The sequence below is a fragment of the Mustelus asterias genome, chromosome 6, assembly GCF_964213995.1.
Source record: "Mustelus asterias chromosome 6, sMusAst1.hap1.1, whole genome shotgun sequence".
NCBI classification, from domain to species: Eukaryota; Metazoa; Chordata; class Chondrichthyes; order Carcharhiniformes; family Triakidae; genus Mustelus; species Mustelus asterias.
In genome coordinates, this window is record NC_135806.1 from 498,079 (window position 1) to 522,171 (window position 24,093).

Below are 24,093 nucleotides of genomic sequence, written 5' to 3' on the forward strand. Positions count from 1 at the left end.
CCCCCAACAGTATCGAAAACTGTATACTTGTTAGAGAGGGGGATGACCACAGGGGATTCCTGCACTGACGGCCTGCCCCTTCTGGCAGTCACCTATCTATCTGCCAGCACCTTCGGTGTGACCACGTCTCTAAAGCTCTTAGCTCTGACACTTTCCGCCTCCTTCATGCTCCTAAGTGCATCCAACTGCTGCTCCAACCTATCCATGCGGTCTGTAAGGAGCTGCAATTGGGTGCACTTCCTGCAGACATAGTCGTTCGAGACGCTGGAAGCGTCACGGATCTTAATAAAGGCAAGAATCTCATATGTTTTCTTAACCACCTTATCTACCTCTCCTGCTGCCTTCAGGGACCTTTGGACATGCACCCCAAGGTCTCTCTGGTCCTCGGTACTTCCTAGCGTCTGACCGTTCATTGTTCGATTGGTCCTCCTGAAACCTATTACCTCACACTTTTCATGGTTAAATTCCATTTGCCATTGTTCTGCCCACATGATTAGCATATGGTAATGAGGTAAATATTTGGGGGTGATTTTCATTTTCAGGTGCAAGGCAGTCCTGTTGGAGTTTGCGCTGCTTAAAGATTCGCCAGTTGATAACCCCTTCAAGGTCCATGTGGAATCACTGATTGATTTCCCTGTGCGACTCATTGAGTGAGTTCCCCTGGTAACAGGCAGTGGCCCAGCTGGAACTCATTACCTCAGGCTTTTATAAGGCAGGCCCAGGAGTGGGCCTGCTGAATGGTAGTCCCAGGCAGGGATTAGTGCGTACATCACGGTAGTGGATTTACTTTGCATTCTGTAATAAACTATGCTCCTTTCCAGTCAGGCTTCCTGAGTCATTCCAACCAGAACCTCAGATGTGAATAGTATTTCAGTTTAGTATCTAACCTTATTAACGCAATGTTTCACAGCTGTAAACTGTGCTGGGATGGCCAGAGATCCCATCACCTGTAGGAATTGAGAATCTCATGCAACTCAAATTTAAAGTGAGTGAATAATTAAAGTAAGTGTCATAAAACACGGGACAAAAGTTTTGAAAGCTTCTGGAGAACATTAAAAGTCAGAGCACTCCATCAGCAACCTGGAGAGAGGGTGCCTGGGATTGAACAATGGCAGGACGGTGACTCTGCAGCACAGCGACAGCACAATTCAGCACTGGGATCCTCCATCTGGTACTCAGTGAGAAACACCCAAGAAAATGGCTGTCACCATCATATCCAGTCTGCTTTTCCTGGGTTCATCGGAATGATTAATGGGGAGTCAAACGGGGAATACTGGTTTCTCTGATAACCCATCGTGCCCTCTTTCAGGCTGAACTGTACAGCATGAGCTGCAACAATTGGGATGCTTCTAAAGAATCTGTGAGCACAAGGCTGAGACAAGCCTTTACCTTTCACTGTGAGCACAGAGGGCACAGCACTCTCATCTCAAACACAGGAGCTTCCAAAGCCCACACCAGACCTGATCCAAAGACCAAAGCCATTGCTTCCCTTTGGATTTCTGGACCTGGGGTGGGAATGAGATTTGTGAAATCAAATGGGATGGGAAAAGATTAAGATCTATCACAAAATGAAATGATCTATTGAGATAACAGCCTTTTCCTAAATATATTTCTGGTTTCCAAGGGGAAGGTGGAGAATTTGCATGCTCTTCACTGACTGATTCCAGAGGGACTTTGTAAGAAACATTGTGAGAACTGATCATTGTCCACACTGCTGAGGATAGTATTGAATTTGGGAGATGGAGATTGGAATGGGGACGAGAGAAAGAGGAAAATTATAGTTGTCTCCTGAAAATGAAATATCTGGCAGCCAAGAGTTTTACATTGTCCCAGGTCTCCCACAAACGACAATCATTGGATTCCTTCTCTGCTTGCACCTTTCCATAAGGGAATGCTGATCTGCATTTCTTACCACGCCTTCTGAGACTAACTTCTCCAGAAAATCCGGAGCACGGCATCTATTGGAGAACTCCAGCACAGGCGCTGAGCGGGGGAAGGCACTATACACCCCCTGTTTACAGCATTAACCGCCATTTGGTAAGTTTAAATGTACCGTGTGAATGTTAGAATCATAGAATTCCTACGGTGTAGAAAGAAGCCATTTGGCCCATCAGGTCTGCACCAACCACAATGCCATCCAGGCCTTATTCCTGTGACCCCACATATTTACCCTGCTAGTCCCCATGACATCAAGGGGCAATTTAGCATGGCCAATCCACCTACCCTGCACATCTTTGGGGTGTGGGAGGAAATCTACGCAGAAATGGGGAGAACGTGCAAACTCCACACAGAGAGTCACCCAAGGCCGGAATGGAACCCAGGTCCCTGTGAGGCAGCAGTGTTAACCACTGTGCCAACGTGCCACCCACAGTGAATGGGTGAGTGGATGAATGAGTTGGTGATGAGGTAAATGGTAGAATGGCAGGAGGGTAAGGTGGGCAGGTACATCGGAGGGTAGTCAGGTCAGGAGGGGTAGTTGAGTGGTCCAGAGGACAGTTGAAGGGAGGGTCAGTATGAGTGATGGGGGGGGGGGGGGGGGGGGTGAGTGGGGAGGTCACTTTTGTAGATCCCCAGGAGTTAGATTAGGATTCCTTTGTCTGACATTCCCGGGTAATTATTCAGCTAAGTCCCATAGAACTGTCCAAAGTTTCAGTCTTGAACTCAGTGTCAGAGACTTTCATGGAGGGTCTTGGGAGCGGGCAATTGCCCATCGGAAATTCAAACTTCCTGGGCAATTCCCATGGAGGTTAAGACATCTGCAGGTTCCCGATGGACACCTTAAGTTGTACAACATGTCTCTGATGATCAGAGCCCCATAGATCAGGGCCATAACATGTTGAACATCAACAGTAATTTATTCTCCTTTGTATCTTCATTGCTGCAGACATTGGAGTTAAGATGCAGAACTGCACAAACTGGACAATAAGTGGACAAAGTAAGACGGAATTCACAGCAATGAGGCGCATTCCCCAGACACATTGTAACCAAACGCTTTATAAATCAGTGAGCAGTATCATGCATCAGCTGATGGGAAAATGAAAAACAGAATGATGATTATATGGCAGTAACTAAAGCAGCAGACAGATGGAGAGAACAGCACTGGATCAGACACATTTTGACAGATTGTGGAAAGCTTGGGCCAAAACACCAGCAACGAGCAACAGCCAAGTGCACAATTAACAATAAGAACAGCCGACACTCTGAGTTGGTGAATGAGCCATTCCATTTATTTGTCTAGAAGCTCAGTGGCTCGTTATTTTATAGTAATTTGCTTCCTCCACGGCAACACCAGCACTTGTTCAGAGAAGTGCAACTCTACAAAGCACCAGCATTCCATCAGATGATCTCATTGTGCTTTAACTAATTACTAAGTACATACATAAATTTGGTAAGTCATTAGCCAATACGGAACAATCAGTACAATGCACAAACAACAATAAAAACTTGAAAAAATCTCCATGGTAATTGTGCTCAATATAAAGCTCTGCCCCAGAGATTTTCTAAAGGTTGTTTCATCATTCTAAATCTAAAAGAGCTTTGAGGAAACACTGATCAGATATGTCAGCTGATTTTAAAGCAGTCTCTCTTACTCTTTCATTTGTTCCCTGTCTCACACAATCTGTCATCCTCACTTACTCTTTCAGTTTCGCACTCTCTCTCATTCTGTTCGGATTGAAGCTGTCTCATCAACTGCATCAGTATCATAGACTGTAAATCAGCTGTGTTACGTACCGAGGAAGAGGATGGAAGTGGTCGAAAGGGATGATCTGCTTGTAGCCATCACTGTGAGGAACAATAATGCCAACTATCTGAGTGAAGGGTGTACACAACAAACAGACACTAATGACTCAATGTAAAACATCAGTTCATTTAAAACTTCAATTGTCATTCACTGGTTCAAAATGAATCGGAAAACAAGAGAATTATTTCAAACATTGAATGAGAAAGACATCAGTTGGACCCCGAATCTGATGGGACTATTGATGCTTCATATGGAGAAATATTTGATAAAGGACTAATAAAACTGAGAAACAATGGAATATATTATTTTCAAAATGTCAAAATTTATTTACTAGTGTCACAAGTAGGCTTACATTAACACCGCAATGAAGTTACTGTAAAAATCCCCTCGTTGCTTGTTGGGGTACACTGAGGAAGAATTTAGCATGGTCAATCAACCTAACCCGCACGTCTTTGGACTGTGGGAAGAAACCGGAGCACCCGGAGGAAACCCATGCAGACACGGGGAGAATGTGCAAACTCCACACAGACGGTGACCCAAGCTGGGAATCAAACCCAGGTCCCTGGCACTGCGAGTCTGCAGAGCTAACCACCTAAACATAATGAAATAATACAGAAATTCTCAAAATAATTTGATGCTTGCGTTGAAACAAATGAACCTTAAGCTCCAATCTGACACTCTGTATTGAAACTCTGGGGGTATTTATCATCATTATTCAGAGCAGGTGGAACATTGTCAGAAACAGATGCCTTTCGTTTATAACATCAGGTAGCTCATTAAAACCCATTCATCTGATTTGTTGCCACCCACATTGTCTTGTTAATATCCAGTGTTCCAATGTAAAATGTTAACTCATAATGGAGATACGCATGCACACATTTTGTGCTTTCTGAAGGTCCCTGTATAAAATTATAGCCATTTCTCAGAGAAAGCCAGGGGATAATTAGATTCCCTAAAGGTTATTTGAAGGATACAATTCTAACCCAATTTTTACTATTTGGGAATTATTTTTTTAAAAGTTTATTCATAAGTCACAAGTAGGCTTACATTAACACTGCAATGAAGTTACTGTGAAAATCCCCAAGTCGCCACACTCCGGTGCCTGTTTGGGTACACTGAGGGGGAATTTAGCACGGCCAATGAACCTAGCCAGCACATCTTTCGGACTGTGGGAGGAAACCGGAGCACCTGGAGGAAACCCACGCAGATACGGGGAGAAGGTGCAGATTCTGTATAGACAGCGGCCCAGGCTGGGAATCCAACTGGGTCCCTGGTGCGGTGAGGCAACAGTGCTAGGCTGTGCCATTGCGATATTCCTGTTCAAATTCGCAGACTGTTTAATGCAAAATTGACTTGTGCTTCTGAAATTATATTTGATAACGTTTATTCCCGGGCTCACAATTCATTGTTTGGAGACAGAAAGGGTTAACTAGTTATGGGCTGCAGCCAATCAGACTTGGGCTTCTGTCTCCATCTAAACAGCATAACTGAAAAAGAACATCCTGGGGTTGAAGTAACTCCAGCTGAACCTCAGCTGAATTAACCTCAGGTTAACCTCAGGTTAAATTAAACTAAACCGAGTCTAGGCCAGTGTGAGCGAGTGTGAGCGCTATTCAGTCAGCAGCTTTAAACACTGAATCAGTGCCTGATGCATCCAATTTATTCTCTCTTACATTTCGAGCAAAAAGGGGCTGAATAACGTCTGACTGATTTCCTTCAACATTCCCAAGGTTATTAGTTTGTTATCTTAAACAGCGAACCTCTCTTGCTTAACTAATGTTCTTGGATAATTCACCTTTTAGTGCTCAAGTTCTACAGTGTAGCACTTCTGTTGCTTAACTCAAATTCTCAGGTAATTCAAAATGTTCACCACAAAAGATGTTCAAGTTATCAGTGGACTGTGTGTGGCCTGACTATGATGAGAGAGACTGTGACTTGTCGAGAATGTTTCTTGATGAGTTGGAAGCGGCTGCTTGTTGTAATGTAACTATTGCCATTCTACGCGATTTCCAGTTCATCTGCTTTTGTCCCTGTTGGAATCTTTCCTGCTGGGAAGCTGGAATTATTTATTGTTTATTCTCCTCTCTGTGCAAGAAAGACAGGAGAGAGTGATGAATATAAAATTCCACATGTTTTGAGGTGGGAACGGAAAGGTCTCTGTCTTCTCAACATGTGTTTACAAAAACATTGCTTTCTGTGAAAGAACAGGGAGTGAAAGACAGAAAAACAGAATTGGCAATGACACTGGATAAGTAATTCAGACACTTGAGCCAATAATCCGGGCAACAGGAGTTTAAATCCTACCAGGTCAGCCTGAGAATCTGAATTCAGTTTTTAAAATCTGAAAATGAAAAGCTGGGCATTAGTCTGAGACCTTGAAGTTGCTGAAATGTTATAAAAATCTAATGGACCTCCAAGAGAAGGTAACTTGCAGCCTTTATCCATTCTGTCTATATGTGACTCCAGATCACACCAATATGGTAGACACATAACTGCCCTTTGATAATAGCCGAGAGATCTAATCTGATAGGAAGACCCACCAACACCTGCTCAGGGAAATTAGAGATAGTAACGTAGGAACAGGAGTAGGTCATTCAGCCCATTGAGCCTCCTCCACCATTCAATACAATCATGGCTGATTGGACACTCCAATGCCTTTTATACCCATTATATCCACAACCTTTACCTCATTTTTAACCAGAAATCTACCAATGTCTGCTTTAAACACACTCAATGACTGAGCTTCCACCGTCCACTGGGTAGAGAATTCCAAAGATTCCCAACTCTCTATGTAAAGAACTTTCTCCTCAGCTCAGTCTTTAGTGGCTTCCTCCTTATTTTGAAATTGTGTCCCCTGCTTCTAGACTCCCCAGTAAGAGTTTTAACAACACCAAGTTAAAGTCCAACAGGTTTATTTAGTAGCAAATGCCATTAGCTTTCGGAGCGCTGCTCCTTCCTTTAACCTGATGTTGTTAAAACTCTTACTGTGTTTACCCCAGTCCAATGCCGGCATCTCCACATCATGACTAGACTCCCCAGCTAAAGGAAACATCGTACCCATATCCACCCTGCCTATTCCTCTAAGTATTTTGTAGTTTTCAATGAGGCCACCTCTCATTCTGCAAAACTCTAGCGAACACAGGCCCAGTTTCTCCAATCTCTCCTTACAGGACAGTCCCATCATCCCTGGAACAAGTCTGGTGAATTCTTCTTGCACTCCCTCTATGACAATAATATCCTACATCAGATGGTCAATAACTGACAATGATGCTCATGTCTTCACAGCTAGATTCAAATGTGCAATGTAATCGTAATCTCTGTCAAACAGTGGCTGCTGTCTTTGTAGAAAGCAATTGTCTAAGGAAGAAAGGGTATGGGCAGAAGGATTGGAACAATGATTGGACATGACTATTAATCCATTTACTGAATCTCATTACATTGTCATCTTCTGCTAGTAAATGGAGCTAAGGTACAAATCAGCCATGTACTAATTGAATGGTGGGAAAGACTCAAAGGGCTGAATGGCCTCCTCTGCAGTTAAGGTGCTTCTACTTGTCAATCCCACATCTTTGCCCTCTCTTTCCTTTCAAAATCTCTTCAGCATTAATGGAGACGTTGTTTTTTTATCTTAGAACTATGTTTACAAGAACAATTATTTTCAAAAGAGCACCAAACTGAACCTGCGATGAAACAAAAACACTCTCGGTAAAACACCTGAAAACTAATATAACAGAAAAATGTTACAAAATTTCATGAGCAAAAAAAACTATCAATTTTAAATTTGTGTCTATGAAAAAGACACAAACCATCTGCCAACGTACAATCATTAGAATGTTCCATCAAAATGAACTGTACACTTGTGCCAGTCAATCTAAACTGAACGGTGCTTTAAAAACATCTCTTTGGAAGCAACAGTACTGTAAAGTATGCTGTTCTATTCAAGATGAATTATTCTCTCTGTTTATCATATGTTCTCTCTGTGGAATGAGTGTCAAGTATATCGAGTAACAGGCTGTACTCTGAAACACACCAGCCAGAGCAACGAGAGAAACAACTGCTTCTCACCATCACTCCACAGGCTCTTCCTCAAAGATCAGGAGGATTGCATTAATAATCCATCAATAGTCCTCTCTGTAATTACAAATATCTGTTTGTGCCATGCTGGTCAAAAAGTTTAGGTCCTTAATAGAAGGGGGAGGGAGGGGAACATTAAGTGTAAGGTTGTAGAATAAATTAGCAAAGAAGATTGCTGAGGCAGGCAGGGAACCTCTGGAGAGAAAACTAGTCGAATGGATTATTGTAAAGAGGACAAATGGAGTTTGGATCAATCCAAACAGGGAAGTTTGTGAAGTCAAATGATATTTTGCTAAAAGTGCTTACACTCTTTGGTGTATATAAATTTATATAATTTTACCATTTTTCTTGAGCTATTGACTCCCTGTGTACTGTGGACAATTAAAAGGAAGAAACCAGGAAAGAAGCGGGAGCACAGGAGGAGTAGAACATAGAACATAGAACATAGAACATTACAGCGCAGAACAGGCCCTTCGGCCCACGATGTTGCACCGACCAGTTAAAAAAAAAAACTGTGACCCTCCAACCTAAACCAATTTCTTTTCGTCCATGAACCTATCTACGGATCTCTTAAACGCCCCCAAACTAGGCGCATTTACTACTGATGCTGGCAGGGCATTCCAATCCCTCACCACCCTCTGGGTAAAGAACCTACCCCTGACATCGGTTCTATAACTACCCCCCCTCAATTTAAAGCCATGCCCCCTCGTGCTGGATTTCTCCATCAGAGGAAAAAGGCTATCACTATCCACCCTATCTAAACCTCTAATCATCTTATATGTTTCAATAAGATCCCCTCTTAGCCGCCGCCTTTCCAGCGAAAACAATCCCAAATCCCTCAGCCTCTCCTCATAGGATCTCCCCTCCATACCAGGCAACATCCTGGTAAACCTCCTCTGCACCCTCTCCAAAGCCTCCACATCCTTCCTGTAATGTGGGGACCAGAACTGCACACAGTACTCCAATTGCGGCCGCACCAGAGTTGTGTACAGTTGCAACATAACGCTACGACTCCTAAATTCAATCCCCCTACCAATAAACGCCAAGACACCATATGCCTTCTTAACAACCTTATCTACTTGATTCCCAACTTTCAGGGATCTATGCACACATACACCTAGATCCCTCTGCTCCTCCACACTATTCAAAGTCCTCCCGTTAGCCCTATACTCAACACATCTGTTATTCCTACCAAAGTGAATTACCTCACACTTCTCCGCATTAAACTCCATCCGCCACCTCTCGGCCCAACTTTGCAACCTGTCTAAGTCTTCCTGCAAACTACGACACCCTTCCTCACTGTCTACCACACCACCGACTTTGGTGTCATCAGCAAATTTGCTAATCCACCCAACTATACCCTCATCCAGATCATTAATAAATATTACAAACAGTAGTGGCCCCAAAACAGATCCCTGAGGTACACCACTTGTAACCGCACTCCATGATGAATATTTACTATCAACCACCACCCTCTGTTTCCTATCCGCTAGCCAATTCCTGATCCAATTTCCTAGATCACCCCCAATCCCATACATCTGCATTTTCTGCAGAAGCCTACCATGGTGAACCTTATCAAACGCCTTACTAAAATCCATATATACCACGTCCACTGCCTTGCCCCCATCCACCTCCTTGGTCACTTTCTCAAAAAACTCAATAAGGTTAGTAAGGCACGACCTACCTGCCACAAAACCATGCTGACTATCACCTATCAATTCATTACTCTCCAAATAACTATAAATCCTATCCTAGTGGGAAAGGAAGAACAGTAATTATTGTCTGGGGTAATTATAGTTCAAAACGTGACAGTTTTTTAATAGCTGTAACAGTAGCTAAAGTGAATTTGACATGTGAACAATTGGCAATTTTGTTTAAGCTGTTTTCATCCAGTAAACACAATGGTCTCTTTCTGTTGTGATGAAATGGTTTGGAAGCCTGTATTTGTTTGAGAATTCTGACACTCGGAACACTCAGTTCAAATGAATGGATTTGGGTTTCTCTGCGTGTGGTAGCATGGCACCTTTAAGAGGGCGTTGCCTGATGGCCATGTGATTGGACTGGATCTTATGGAGCATTGAGGTGGAAGCTGAGCCAATCAAGTGCACTTATCCCGGGTCGGGGAGGATCCTCAGTTGGAGCCAGGGAGGAGAGTTGTGCAGTCACATGATTTATTCTGCTTGATATTTTTTATTGGAAATACCTGTTTATCGTTGACAATAAATCCTTGATTATTTTCAGCAATTTATTACAATGTCTCTCCCATTGCTGGCAAAAATTAGATTGGTCAGAAATGGGACAGGACTTGTGCACCTGGTTTACACACACCATCTTTAAAGGGCTGGCGCAGTGAGATTTGAACCCACATCCTCAAGGCACTAGCCTGGACCTCCAGTGACATCAGCATTAGGCCACTATCTCCCCTATCTACACAGAAACATGCCAGGCACCTGTGGAGAGTTGTGTATCGCTATGAGCCAGCGTGGTTGTTTATGACGACTGGTTGTGAGGCACTCACCTGGCTGGGCACGGATCCATATTACACTCCTGAAGTTTGGGTTTGGGCTTGATGTTTTCTGGGTAGTAATGACAGTACTGATCCGACACCACACGCCCACTTCGCAGGTCGTAGCATTCAGCAGATGTCAGCTGGTACCCTGGCAACAAACAGGCAGTAAGAAAAAACAATCTACCAACTAAGATTATAAAATTAACTTTTCCTCTTCAATTAAATCCACCTCTTTTGGAGAGAAGTTGGTTATAAAAATGCAGGTACATAAACAGATGCTGTTAGCCCTGCTGCGTTTTTCCCACATTTTCTGTATTTATAAAATAAAAGCAGTATTTTGCTTTGATTTAACTGTTCTGGAACAGTTTGTCTTGGGGTGTGGTTATTTCTGGAGCACAGGTCCTTAGTACAACAGCTGGGACATTGTCAGGGCCCATAAGCTTTGCATGAGCAGTACCTTCAGCTATTTCTTGATGCCATGAAGAGTGAATTAGATTGCCTGAAGACTGGATCTGGGATACTGGGGTCTACTGAGGAGACCAAGAAGGATCATTCATTCAGCACTTTAGATTAAAAGTGGTTGCAAATACTTCAAACCTATCTCCTGCCCTCAACTGCTGGGATCCATCATCACTGACGATGTAGATGTCCATGGAACCTCCTCTGGTTAAATTTCCAACCATCATTCATCTGGATGTGGAGGATTACAGAGCTTTGATCTGATATGTTGATTGTGGGATCACTGAGCTCTGTCTATGACGTGCATGTGGTCCTGTGTCGTAGTTTCACCAGATTGACACCTCACTTTCAGCTGCTCAGGATATTGCCTTTTACACTCCTCATTGGATCAGGCTTGATCTCCTGGCTCAATCGCAAAGGAGGGAAATGTCAGACCACAGGGTACAGATTGTGGTTGAATATTACATTGCTGCTGATGGTCCACAATACCTTATGTTGTCAGTTTTCAACTGCAATAACTGTTCTGAATCTACCCCATTTCACACCATGGTTGTGCCATACAACGCAACAGAGGGGATCCTTATTGGGAAGATCAGACTTCATCTCCACGCTGGTTGTACACTGGTCACTCTGACCAATACCATTATGGAAGATGCGGCCATGGCAGGTAAGTTGGTAGGTTTTACCTTCCTGTTGGTTTCTCACCACCTTCCACATGCCCAGTCTGCCAGATGTCCTTTAGGATTCGGTTAGCTCAATCACTAATGGTGGTACCAAGCCACTCTTGGTGATGGACATTGAAGTTCCAAAGCCCAAGTATATTCTGTGCCCTCACTACCCTCAGTGTTTCCTGCAATTGGTAGTCAATGTGGAGGAGCACTGATGCATTGGTTTGGGGGGCAGATGAGATAGGGGTGGGGGTGGGACGGCTGTGTAACCAGCAGGTTTCCTTGCCTATGTTTGACCTGATCCCAAGATGTTTCATAGGGTTCAGAGTCAACGTTGAGGACTCCCATGGAAGCTCCCTCCTGATTGTGCCACCACTTCTGATGGTCAATGGGATAGGACAGACCCCGGGGTGGTGATGGAGATGTCTGGAACATTGTTTAAAAGATAAGATTTTGTGGGTATGATTATGATTGGCTTTTGTTCACCCAGTTTATGAATTTGGCCCAAATCCACTGATGTTAATGAGAAGGACTCTGCCGGTTTGGGTGAACAGGCCGTGCTATTGGAGGCTCTGAATCTAGTGTCTTGGTCGATGTGGGAGATCGAAACAAGAAAATGCTGCTTCTTAAATCGAATCCAATTGTCAGTTCGCCTCTTGGCTGAAGGAATGCCAATGCTTCTCCCTCAGCTGTGGAAACTGAGAATTCATCACTTGGGAAATAGTCAGTGTAGCGATGGGTGGCCTTTTGGCTCTGAAACAGTCTATAAAATAATATTCCTGTTATTAATAAAATGATCACAAATTTGATACTTGAAAGAGAAATTGCTAGTAGTCAACCAATGTAATCCTAACGGCACAGCTAATGTAACGAACAGTAAAATTGGTTCCAACATGATTAATATTTACCCAACTGCAACTTCTCTATAATTAGATTACCCAAGACAGAGTGGTTTCAGTAAATGAAAATGTAAATGAATATTACCTCCACCACAAGTAACCGAGCAAGGGTAGAAATCGGTTTCCCTCCATTGATGTATGATAGGCTGGTAAAAGAAAAACTGGACTATACTTTCTGTATTTCCCACATATTGTATCTGAAAGACAAAAAGAATTACTCTGCTGATACCTTAGAAAAAACGACTTGTTTTCATCTCCTCAATTACAAGGTATAATTACACCATTAAATACCAAAGAATGCAAGACCTAGATATCCCTTAACAAGTCTAGCTCCCTCTCTTTTATGCTAACATACTGTGACTGTGGAGGGGCAAACCTGGACAATGTACCTGCCAATGGAAGCAAATGAAAGCACATCCAACATAGAAAAGCCGAGTTTGTATGTTTTATCACGTACAAAAGCCGGCTAGAAGAGTGCATTGTCAGCCTGTAACACAATCGTGTGGTTCAGATAACTTTTTAAATCCTGATATGATCTGGACTCTATAATTGTGCTCCAGTTATTCTATGAATGGTAATAGCTTATAATGCTGAACTAGACAAGAATATCCAAGAGATTTCTAGAAATTTGATAATTCATTCACCTTCCTTGATGCATAAGTGCAACCTGTTCCGTTTCTGCATTCTTTGAAACATCATACGAGGCATCTTCTTAAATCTCAGCGATGCTTCTTAAGATTTGAAAATAGTTGGCTCTTAGCTCCTTGAATGAACTGCTCCACACAGTTACACAGCTAGCCTGCCACAATGGGACTTCTACCTTGTGGACAGCTGTTGTGGGATTATACCTGACTAAGGTGCCCTCTCCTGGAGACATTTCACTTGATAGGAAGTGGAAACACAAGCTGGAGACTCGATGGTCTGAATGGGCTCTTTCCAAGCTCTGCTATTCGATGATTCATTCCACAGCATCCTAGTGGATTTGTACATCAAACTGTGGTAGTAATTCATCTGAAAAGAGCACCTTGAAACAGAATATTGGCATCACAGAAGGGGACCATTCAACTCATCCTGTCCCTGCCAGCCAAAACAGAGCTTCCTAGCTTAATTGGACTTTCCAGTTCTTAGTCCGTGACCCAGGACATCGCAGCTTTCCATGTGTCTTTGCAAGTACTTGGACTTGGAAAACATGTGAAAATGATATGGTTTCTGTGCCAGTAAGGTAGGAAGAAAGAGAGTTCCTTGCCTGGAAATGCCGAGAGGCAGATTGCACAATCTTCACTATTAGTCGAGGCTGAAGAAAGAAATTCGAATCACTTCCGCCAAAGCTGATAATTCAGAGCTAAGCTATGAAATATAAAAAGTCTGCGAATTCAATCACTTTTGACTTTGGCAAGTAGCTCTCTTTATAAATATTACTCAGCCAGGTGTAATCCTGGCTTCAATAATGGAAATTCAGAAGAGTAATATATGTGATCTGCATTATCCTATCATTCATTCCCCCATTCCCTTCAACTCATTTTTGACAGGAATTTAGCATAAATTTTGAAGGGTACAACTCTGTCACTTCTAACTCATCCCCAAACCGTAACCCCCCTCCCCCCAAACCCTCACTCTCTCCCTAGAAACAGCCCCAACCATAACCTAAAGGTGAGGCAGAATTTGCAGCTTCTAATTTTTTGCTGAAATAAACTTTTGAAGATCAGGAAAATAATTTAATAAATAAAATGACAAAACTGAACTGGCACATTTTTGAAATGAGAACTTAGATCTCCATTGACTCTGTATCTTGTTAATTGTTTAAAATTAAAGAAGGAACAGATAGTGTGATCAAACTCCACAAGTAGGAATGAAACATTTAGTAACTGTGATTAGAGTTAATGATGATTAACCTTTACAGTGAAATCCGCACCAAGGGGGCCCTTTGCTCTCAGTATCTCTTTCTCTGGAAATTTCTGGAACTCGATGCTGCTATTTCCAATGCTGAAGATTCCAGAAGAACTCAGGCTGTTTTCTCCTTTCTGACCCAACAGAGTCTTTGTTTCCAAATCTTGAAAATACAATGGAAATTATTTAGGGCAGATTTCAGATTCAGTTTCTGTGCTATAAAAGCTGAAATTGATCACACTTGTCCCCCAGTAAGCAGAAAGATATTGATATGATTATTATTGTGAAACATGAGAAAAAGGCAAACATAAAAACTTCCATTCCCATCTGCTGTGCCTTTTGTTTCATGACAGCTTCGTTATTTAATCTCTCCCACCCCAACCCAGATCTTAGAGCTTGTTCTTTCTCCCCCACTACCCTCTCACACCAGCGGAAAACCCATCACATTTCCCCTTTCCATCAGTTTCAAAGAAGAGTCATATTGGGCTCAAAACATTAACTCTGTTTCTCTCTCCACAGACGCTTCCAGACTTGCTGCATCTTTTCCAAATTTTATGTTTATATTTCAGAATCCAGCACCTGCAGGATTTTGCTTTTATTAAAGACTCCCTGCTGTTTGTATTCTTGTTGAGCTACGATGGCTCTTATTGCTGAACAGCCAACAAATGGATTCTACTGACACTGGACATCAGATGTCCACTCTAAGGAAGAGTCATACTGGATGCGAAACTGTTCCCCTCTCCACAGACGCTGCCATATCTGCAGAGTCTATTCAGCATCTTCTGTTTTTATATCAGATATTGAGCAGTTTTTTACAGGGAACCAAATGGTGGCACAGGACAGAAAAGGTCTCTTTCTTTTTGTGGTTATCTCCATGAGTTTCAGTCCTAAAATTACTAAGATAAAATTAAATTTATATTCCTTTTTCAGAAGGTGACTGCATTTGTATCACAAGGCGGTGCATTTTTAGTCCAATATGTTCCTGTTGTGTTTGTAGTTGGTGAGGTTACACCATGCTTATTCCAGGTCAACTTTACTTCTGACTCTCAATGGAGACCAAGAGTAAAAGAAAACCAAAAGGTGCTGTGGAGGTTTGGCTATTCCATCTTTCCCAGCATTAATCCTCTATTAAAATGATAAGCCGACCATCCTCCCATCATGTCCAGTGTCTCAGCTCTGGCTCGATTATAGAACTTTTGCCTCAATCAGATGCTTACAGGTTCAAATCCCATTCCAGGACTTGAGCACTAATTCATGGCTGACATTCTTGTGCAGTATTCAGGGAATACTGTACTTTTGAAGGAGGAATCTTTTCAGTGAGACCTTAAACTGAGGCTTCATCACTGGATGCAAGTTGTCCATGGCACACTATTTCCAAGAAGAGCAGAGAAGTTATATTTGTCCCTCAATCAACATCACAAACACGGAATATCTGGTCATTATCACCTTGTTGCTTGTGGAAGCTTACTGGCTGCTTTGTTTCCTAGATTACAACAGAGACAAAACTTCAAAAATATTTCATTGGCTATAAAGTGCCTTGATCATCCAATGGTCAAGAAGGGTGCTATAGAAATGCAAGTTTTTATTGTCTCTTTATCGGCTAAATTTAATTTGGTGGATGCCAAAAGTAGGCTTTGCCCATTCCATATTTCCTTAAAGTTTGAATGGAACAAAATACTGCGGATGCTGGAATCTGAAACAAAAACAGAAAATGTTGGAAAATCTCAGCAGGTCTGACAGCACCTGTGGAGTGAGAATAGAGCCAATGTTTCGAGTCTGGATGACCCTTTGTCAGGATTTATCAGTAAGAAGTCTCACAACACCAGGTTAAAGTCCAACAGGTTAAAGTCCAACCATGCAGACGCTACGACAACGGATGAATGAACACCGCTCGACAATCACCAGGCAAGACTGTTCTCTTCCTGTGGGGGAGCACTTCAGCAGTCACGGGCATTCAGCCTTGGATCTTCAGGTAAGCGTTCTCCAAGGCGGCCTTCACGACACACGACAGCGCAGAGTCGCTGAGCAGAAACTGATAGCCAAGTTCCGCACACATGAGGACGGCCTAAACCGGGATGTTGGATTTATGTCACATTATCAGTAACCCCCACAGCTTGCCTCCTGGACTTGCAGAATTTCACAAGCTGTTCTGTCTGGAGACAATACACATCTCTTTAACCTGTGTTGAATGCTCCCTCCACCCACATTGTCTGTACATTTAAGACCTGGCTGGCTGTAGAGATTTGCATTCTGATCAGTATTCTGTAATTTGATTTCTGTGTCTGTTTGCACTGTTTGAGAACAGATATCCACTCCATCTGACGAAGGAGCTGTGCTCCGAAAGCTTATGGTATTTGCTACCAAATAAACCTGTTGGACTTTAACCTGGTGTTGTGAGACTTCTTACTGTGCTTACCCCAGTCCAACGCCGGCATCTCCACATCAGGATTTATCAGGTCAGGGTTGTGAAGGGTCATCTAGACTCGAAACATTGGCTCTATTCTCTCTCCACAGATGTCATCAGACCTGATGAGATTTTCCAGCATTTTCTGTTTGTTTCAGATTCCTTGTAACTTTTAACTCAGTGATACAAAATGGATGGAGCCTACAAAAACTGAACAATATTTTTCAGTTTTCAGAAATTCATGCTAAATTCCTCAACAAAACTATCTCCTTTATTAACTTTTTCTGCCAAATGATTTAAACAACTGTGGGGCTGTTGAATGATCCGTCACAGCAGGGTATTCCCAAACCTACTCTTCAAAAAAAGATGAAACAATTTCAAGTGCTTCCTCCGCACACTGAAGACGATATGAGGAAAATCCATTTGTTTGTGTCATTTGTAAGAGTGCTGGAGAAGAGGGCAGATTGACAAGTTTCTTTAACTTTGACAGGCAGGGTTCTGCTGACGTCCCCATAATTACTTTTAAAGAGATAGTCAAAAACCAATGAGAATCCAGATACTTTGATGGGATCTGATCAAATGTCTAATTCTTTATGTGAGGGGGACTCGAAGTTATGTCTAGTTTTGAAAACTCACTGGAAGAAAACACATCCCAGATGTGTATTATTTTTTAAAAGAACCAGGAGCACAAATACAAATGCTTCACATTGAATTTACTATTCAATCCATTTAGACTGACCCAGAGGAGTGTTTATCTGTTTTCAATGTCAATCAACATTAACCTATTACCGTCATGAACACATCACAAGCCGTAAAAGATGATTGCGATGTACAACAGATGGTATCCATGATTACCACAGGTGGAAGATTATTGCTAACTGTTGTTAAATATTTTCCATGACATCTTTAAGGCCGATCTCAAAAAACCCAGCAAGAAACAGCAGATTTAAAGGGTTTCAGTCGTAAAGTTGATGCATACTTACACAGATGGTCTGGGCCTTTGAGTACAATTCGGACATGCCGACTACCATATGGAACGGCAATGACCGTGTCTTCCACTGAGAAAAGAAATGTGAAGAATGAGACATTTTCATGGAAAAAGTATCTGGGAAAAAAGTTTCTGATGTGTGTTACAATGATGGACACCTTATTAAAAATCTCTCTTTTCTACCTTACAAAGGTTACATTGGAATACTTAGATTACTGGGTGACGTTATCAGTCTCACCAGATATATAGAAACACTTCATTGTCCCTCCTTTGTTAATGCTCTGCCAAATATTAAAACAAATTAAATTAAACCCTCTGGAGGCTCTGTTTATTAAACACATGCTGATTACTGACTGACTTCAATCCAACAATGCAAATCAAATTAACTAGCCACACTCACTGGACTCATACGCCGGCGAGATCTTGTTTGCCGATTTTCCCTGCCTCTTGCTTGCGACGTAAGGAGATTCCCGCTCTGGGAGTATCCTCGTTTTAATAAATTTCACTAGATTTAAATGTGATTTAAGGGCTTCCGAGCCACATGTTACCCCCTCACTAAATATTCATACCTTGCCAATGATGTCGTGTTGGCAAGGTTCACAACAGCTGTTTAAAAACATGAATCAGTGGAGCGGAACTCGCCTGGGGCGCGAAGGTAAGTATCGCCCCCAGGGGGAGAGGGATATGCCTGGGCACTGCCCCTGACACAGGCTGCCAAGGTCACTCAGGCCCAGTCCGACCAGACTGAATGCATAATCTACACCCCCTAGATGTGTTTTACTGGTCAGAGTGGCTGAAGATCTGGGCTGAAAGCTCAGCTGTGAACTTGGAGAGATGCAGTCTGGCTTTCAGTCAGAGCCTGACACACTGACAAATGATGGGGAAATTCTGCCCAGAGAGAGGAAACGGAGAGAAATGACATCACCAATGTCAGTGGATTTACATCCCAGCATTTTAAATGAAATTCATTGGAATTTAATGATTTTTGATGAAGTTTTACACAAATATGTTAGAATGATGTGGAGGGCTGTTGTAGGCTGCAAAGAGACATAGATAGGATGCAAAGCTGGGCTGAAAAATGGCAAATGGAGTTTAACCCTGATAAATGTGAGGTGATTCATTTTGGTAGGACAAATTTAAATGTGGATTACAGGGTCAAAGGTAGGGTTCTGAAGACTGTGGAGGAACAGAGAGATCTTGGGGTCCATATCCACAGATCTCTAAAGGTTGCCACTCAAGTGGATAGAGCTGTGAAGAAGGCCTATAGTGTGTTAGCTTTTATTAACAGGGGGTTGGAGTTTAAGAGCTGTGGGGTTATGCTGCAACTGTACAGGACCTTGGTGAGACCACATTTGGAATATTGTGTGCAGTTCTGGTCACCTCACTATAAGAAGGATGTGGAAGCGCTGGAAAGAGTGCAGAGGAGATTTACCAGGATGCTGCCTGGTTTGGAGGGTAGGTCATATGAGGAAAGGTTGAGGGAGCTGGGGCTGTTCTCTCTGGAGCGGAGGAGGCTGAGGGGAGACTTAATAGAGGTGTATAAAATGATGAAGGGGATAGATAGAGTGAACGTTCAAAGACTATTTCCTCGGGTGGATGGAGCTATTACAAGGGGGCATAACTATAGGGTTCATGGTGGGAGATACAGGACGGATATCAGAGGTAGGTTCTTTACGCAGAGAGTGGTTGGGGTGTGGAATGGACTGCCTGCAGTGATAGTGGAGTCAGACACTTTAGAAACATTTAAGCGGTTATTGGATAGGCACATGGAGCACACCAGGATGATAGGGAGTGGGATAGCTTGATCTTGGTTTCAGATAAAGCTCGGCACAACATCGTGGGCCGAAGGGCCTGTTCTGTGCTGTACTGTTCTATGTTCTATGTTCTATGATGAGGAGGCAGTGTAGAAAACCTGATTCAAACCATAAATGTAGAACAGAGACAAACAATTTATATATTTACTGATTTTTCTATTGATGTAAACGCCCAATTGTTTTGAATCATTAACAAGTTTCCAGTATTTCTGAATGATTTTTTTGTCAGATTGCTTTATTCAGACGATGTCCATTTACTCAAAAATAAGCCACATTTTCAGTTTTATAGAATTGTAAAAATATACTGTGTATTTGCTTTAGCTGCAAACAGGAAGATAGAGCAGGAGTAGGCCATTTGGCCCATCCAGTCTGCTCCATTAGTCAATATAATCCTGGCTTATCTTGGGTTTCAACTTCACTTTCACACCTGTTCCCCATATCTATTCCCGTCTTAAATATATTCAGCAATGGAGCCCCACAAACCTCTGGGATAGAGAATTCCAAAGATTCACAATGCTTTGAGTGAAGAAACCTATAAGTGACCCCTTATCCTGAGACTGTGCCTGCCCCGTGTTCTAGATTCCCTGACAAGGGGAAACAATCCTCAGGGTAAAAGTCACCCATCTGGGATCAAGTTCATTGGGGAGTGACAGGAATGGGGAGTGTCCCCACTACGGAGACTGGTGGGAAACCACACCACATCTTCTGGCATGGACCTCATTAATTATGCATCCAGGAGTTTAGCACCATATTCCATGGAGGAGCGGGCCTGATGGCGTGCATCCCCACCATCATGCATGGCTGCAATATTGAAAAGGCGCCCATCATCACTGCCCATCATTGAGGAAAGATGATGATCCTCTCGAAAAAGAAGGTGGATCTCCAAGAACATTCTGAGCTTGGAAGTTGGACCTCCTCTAAGATACTGAATCTGGAAGATCCGCCTGTAGATGCTCCCCCCACCCAGTGCTGTGGTGTTCTTGGGTCTAGGGTGCTGGTAGCCTCCATCCCGAACTCCAGAGGCAGCCCCAGGTATCATTCTAATGAGCCCCGACTTCTATGTCAGGTTGTTCCAGATGTGATCTGGTTTTCAGATGTGCATCAGAGGTTTGAGTTTGGATGGAAGATTCCTATCAGCCTCCATCTACATCCCATTAATGGGATGCTAATCAATTTCACACCAGTCTCCAGCAATTCAGCAGACCCCCTGATCTGCCAAGAAAGGCACCAGTGGAAGATCCCGCAGGAAATTCACCCTGGTGTAAAACTGATTTCTGGACTCCCCCCATCCCCCCTGGACCTGCTCACCAATGAACCCATGGCAAGGCACCTATCCTGTTGAGTCCTTTCTGAATCTTGAATGTTCAACAAGGTCGCTGCTCATTCTTTAAAAATTCATTGACCAGAGGCCCAATTTACTCATCCCCTCATCCCAAGAACCAACCTATAGGAACATAGGAATTAGGAGCAGAAATACACAATTCAGCCCTTTGAGCCTGCTCCACCATTCAATCAGATCATGGTTGATCTTTCCCTGGTCTCAAATCCACCTCCCCACCTGTTCCCAAGATCCCTTTAACCTGTTGTTTTTTTGTTGGAAATATATCTATCTCCTTCTTGAAACCATTCAATGATTCAGACTCCACCATTGGGGCAGCGAGTTCCACAAATTCACCACCCTCTGCAAGAAGTAGCTCCTCCTCATCTCAGTTTTAAATCTACCGCCGCTCAACCTATACCTGTGACCTCTTGTTCCAGATTGCCCCACAAGAGGAGGCATTTGGTCTATATTTACTTTATCAATCCTTTTTAAAATTTTATATACCTCGATCAGATCCCCTCTAATCCTTTTAAACTCCAGTGAGTACAAGCCCAAACTGTTTAATCTCTCCTCATACGTCATTCCTTTCATCCCCGGAATCAATCTGGTGAACCTCCTCTGAACTGCCTCCAATGCCGGCAACATGCTTCCTCAAATAAGGAGACCAAAACTGGACACAATACTCCAGATGTGGTCTCACCAACACCCTGTACAAAGGTCTAGCAGACCTTTGCTGTACTGCTCCTGATGCATGAATGATCTGGATTTTAAACTTGTTGTGAGATGCAGTATTCAATTGAAGGAATATTAGTCTCTCCTAGTGCATTTCCCAAGGAGTCAAGTTTTCAAGCCGCTCTATATTTACAAATCTTTTAATAGCCATTTAAACTTGTACTAGCGTAAGGATTCACTGGCAATAATAAATTCTGACAAATTCCATAATATAGGAATTCTTTTCCACATATCGATGTTCTAATAATCTTAAACAGATATCAGTGTTTAAAAGCATTTGGTGCTAGGTCAGCAGTTTACTCGAAGCACTGGTTCAGACTGCGAGCTCAGTGTGGTTTCAGGACTAGAACACAGTGGTTGGATCTTCTCAGAGACATTCGGCAAGGCAGAGTCCAGAATCTGTCTCTCTGCGGTTGAATTGTCCTCTCCATTGAGTTGGAAACACCATGTGGTATACAGAGACACAGGTTCAATATACCAATGACCCGACATTATTCCTGTCCCTCAAACCCTCGAAACTCATGCAGCCAGAGACAAGGAAGAAATTCAGCATTTGATCTGTTCATCCTTTCCTTGAAGCACATTCTCCTGTTACTGTACAGTTGCAGTTTGCTCTCCCTGTGCTTTCCCAGTGATCACTCATTGTGCCTGAATGTACCCAGTGCCATAGAGAAATCTATACAAGGGAGTTTCATATCCCCTCAATGCCTGATATCCATTGTGCATCTTCCAGTTCAAACATCAGCAAATGATTTTCCTGGGACATTGGAACTGGTTCTGGGGGAGGTGGGGCCAGTACAAAACAGACGGTCTGCATCTGGGCAGGACTGGAACCAAAGTCCTAGGGGAGTGTTTGCTAGTGCTGTTGGGGAGAGTTTAAATTAATGTGGCAGGGGGATGGGAACCGATGCAGGAAGTCAGAGGGAAGTAAAGTGGGGACAGAAACTAAAGGCAGTAAGGGGGAAAGGGGAAGGCAGAGAAACCAAAGATAAAAATCAAAAAAGGGCCAGACTACAGAGACTAAGGAGAACTCAGTGAATGGATCCAGTAAGGCTCAGAGAAATAAAACACAGGGAAAGTGTACAAACCAGGACTGGACAGATGGTCTGAGGTGTGTTTGCTTTAACGTAAGGAGTATGACAGGTAAGGTGGATGAACTTACAGCTCGGATTACTACATGGAACTATGATGTTGTGGCAATTACCACGACTTGAAAGAAGGGCAAGACTGGCAACTTATCATTCCAGGATTTAGATGCTTCAGGTGAGATAGAGAGGGTGACAAAGGAGGTGGGGGTGTTGTTTTACTGACTAGTGAGAATGTCACAGCTAAACGGAAGGAGGACACCTTGGTGGGATCATGCAGTGACTCCATATGGGTAGAACTCAGGAACAGGAACAGTGCAATCACACTGTTGGGATTTTACTACAGACCTCCCAGCAGCCCGCCAGACTATCCATTCTATCCAAGCCTGTCATAATCTTGTAAACCTCAATCAGGTCCCCCCTCATCCTCTGAGGCTCCAATGAAAACAATTCAAGTTCGTTCAATTTGGAAGGTCTACTGCAGAAGGAAAGTATACAGTAAATGGTAGAGCCCTTAGAAATATTAGCATACAGAGGGATCTAGGCGTGCAGATCCACAGTTCCCTGAAAGTGGCAACTCAGGTGGACAAGATGGTCAAAAAGGTGTATGGCATGCTGGCCTTCATCGGTCAGGGCGTTAAGTATAGAAATTGGAAAATCATGTTGCAGCTGTATAAGACTTTGGTTACGCCGCATTTGGAGTATTGTGTACAATTCTGGTCGCCACACTACCGGAAGGATGTTGATGCATTGAAAAGGGCGCAGAAAAGATTTACCAGAATGTTGCCTGGTTTGGAGGATATGGACTATGAAGAAAGCTTGAACAAACTTGGATTGTTTTCATTGGAGCGTCACAGGATGAGGGGTGGGGGGTGGTGGGGTGGAACCTAATAGAGGTTTACATGATTATGACAGGCTTGGATAGAGTGGATAGTCAGAGTCTTTTTCCCAGGGTCGAAGGGTCAATTACTCGGGGGCATAGGTTGAGAGTGAGAGGGGGAAAGTTTAAAAGAGATGTAAGGGGAAGTTTTTCATACAGAGGGTGGTGAATGCCTGGAACGCGCTGCCAGAGGTGGTGGTGGAAGCAGATTCTGTAACAACGTTTAAGATGCATCTGGATAGATACATGAATGGGCAGCGAATAGAGGGATATGGACCACGTAGAGGCGATAAATATTGGATTAGAGAGGCATCTGTGTCGGCACAGACTTGGAGGGCCGAAGGGCCTGTTCCTGTGCTGTACTGTTCTTTGTTCTGAATTTCCTTCAAGCCCATTGGCCGACTGTAGTATCTCAGGTTAGATCAGCAAACTCGACATGAACGAGCTGTCAAATCTGGGAGTGTGTGCTTTGTTTGGTTTAGTGCCACACTGGGAAATGCAATTACCATTTAGCAACTGGAACATCAACATCCAAAGGATGTCACTTCCTCATCCTCGACCTTTGTGAGCTTAACTTGCAAAATTTAAAATTCTCAGCCTTGTTTGTAAAACCACTTCCTGAGCTTGCCTT

The 24,093-nt window shown here is 43.0% G+C and overlaps 1 protein-coding gene across 1 annotated transcript in view; it reads right to left on the minus strand.

Annotated features, from left to right (window-relative positions):
* Positions 1-24,093, minus strand: part of LOC144495233 (ADAMTS-like protein 1) — a 425,167-nt gene that overhangs the window by 303,799 nt on the left and 97,275 nt on the right. The window contains exons 5-9 of the mRNA XM_078215301.1: positions 17,626-17,700; positions 14,244-14,401; positions 12,437-12,548; positions 10,335-10,473; positions 3,733-3,783 (exon numbers count right to left, since the gene is read on the minus strand). Coding sequence (XP_078071427.1) covers positions 3,733-3,783; positions 10,335-10,473; positions 12,437-12,548; positions 14,244-14,401; positions 17,626-17,700 — 535 coding nt within the window. The remainder of the gene's footprint in view (positions 1-3,732; positions 3,784-10,334; positions 10,474-12,436; positions 12,549-14,243; positions 14,402-17,625; positions 17,701-24,093) is intronic.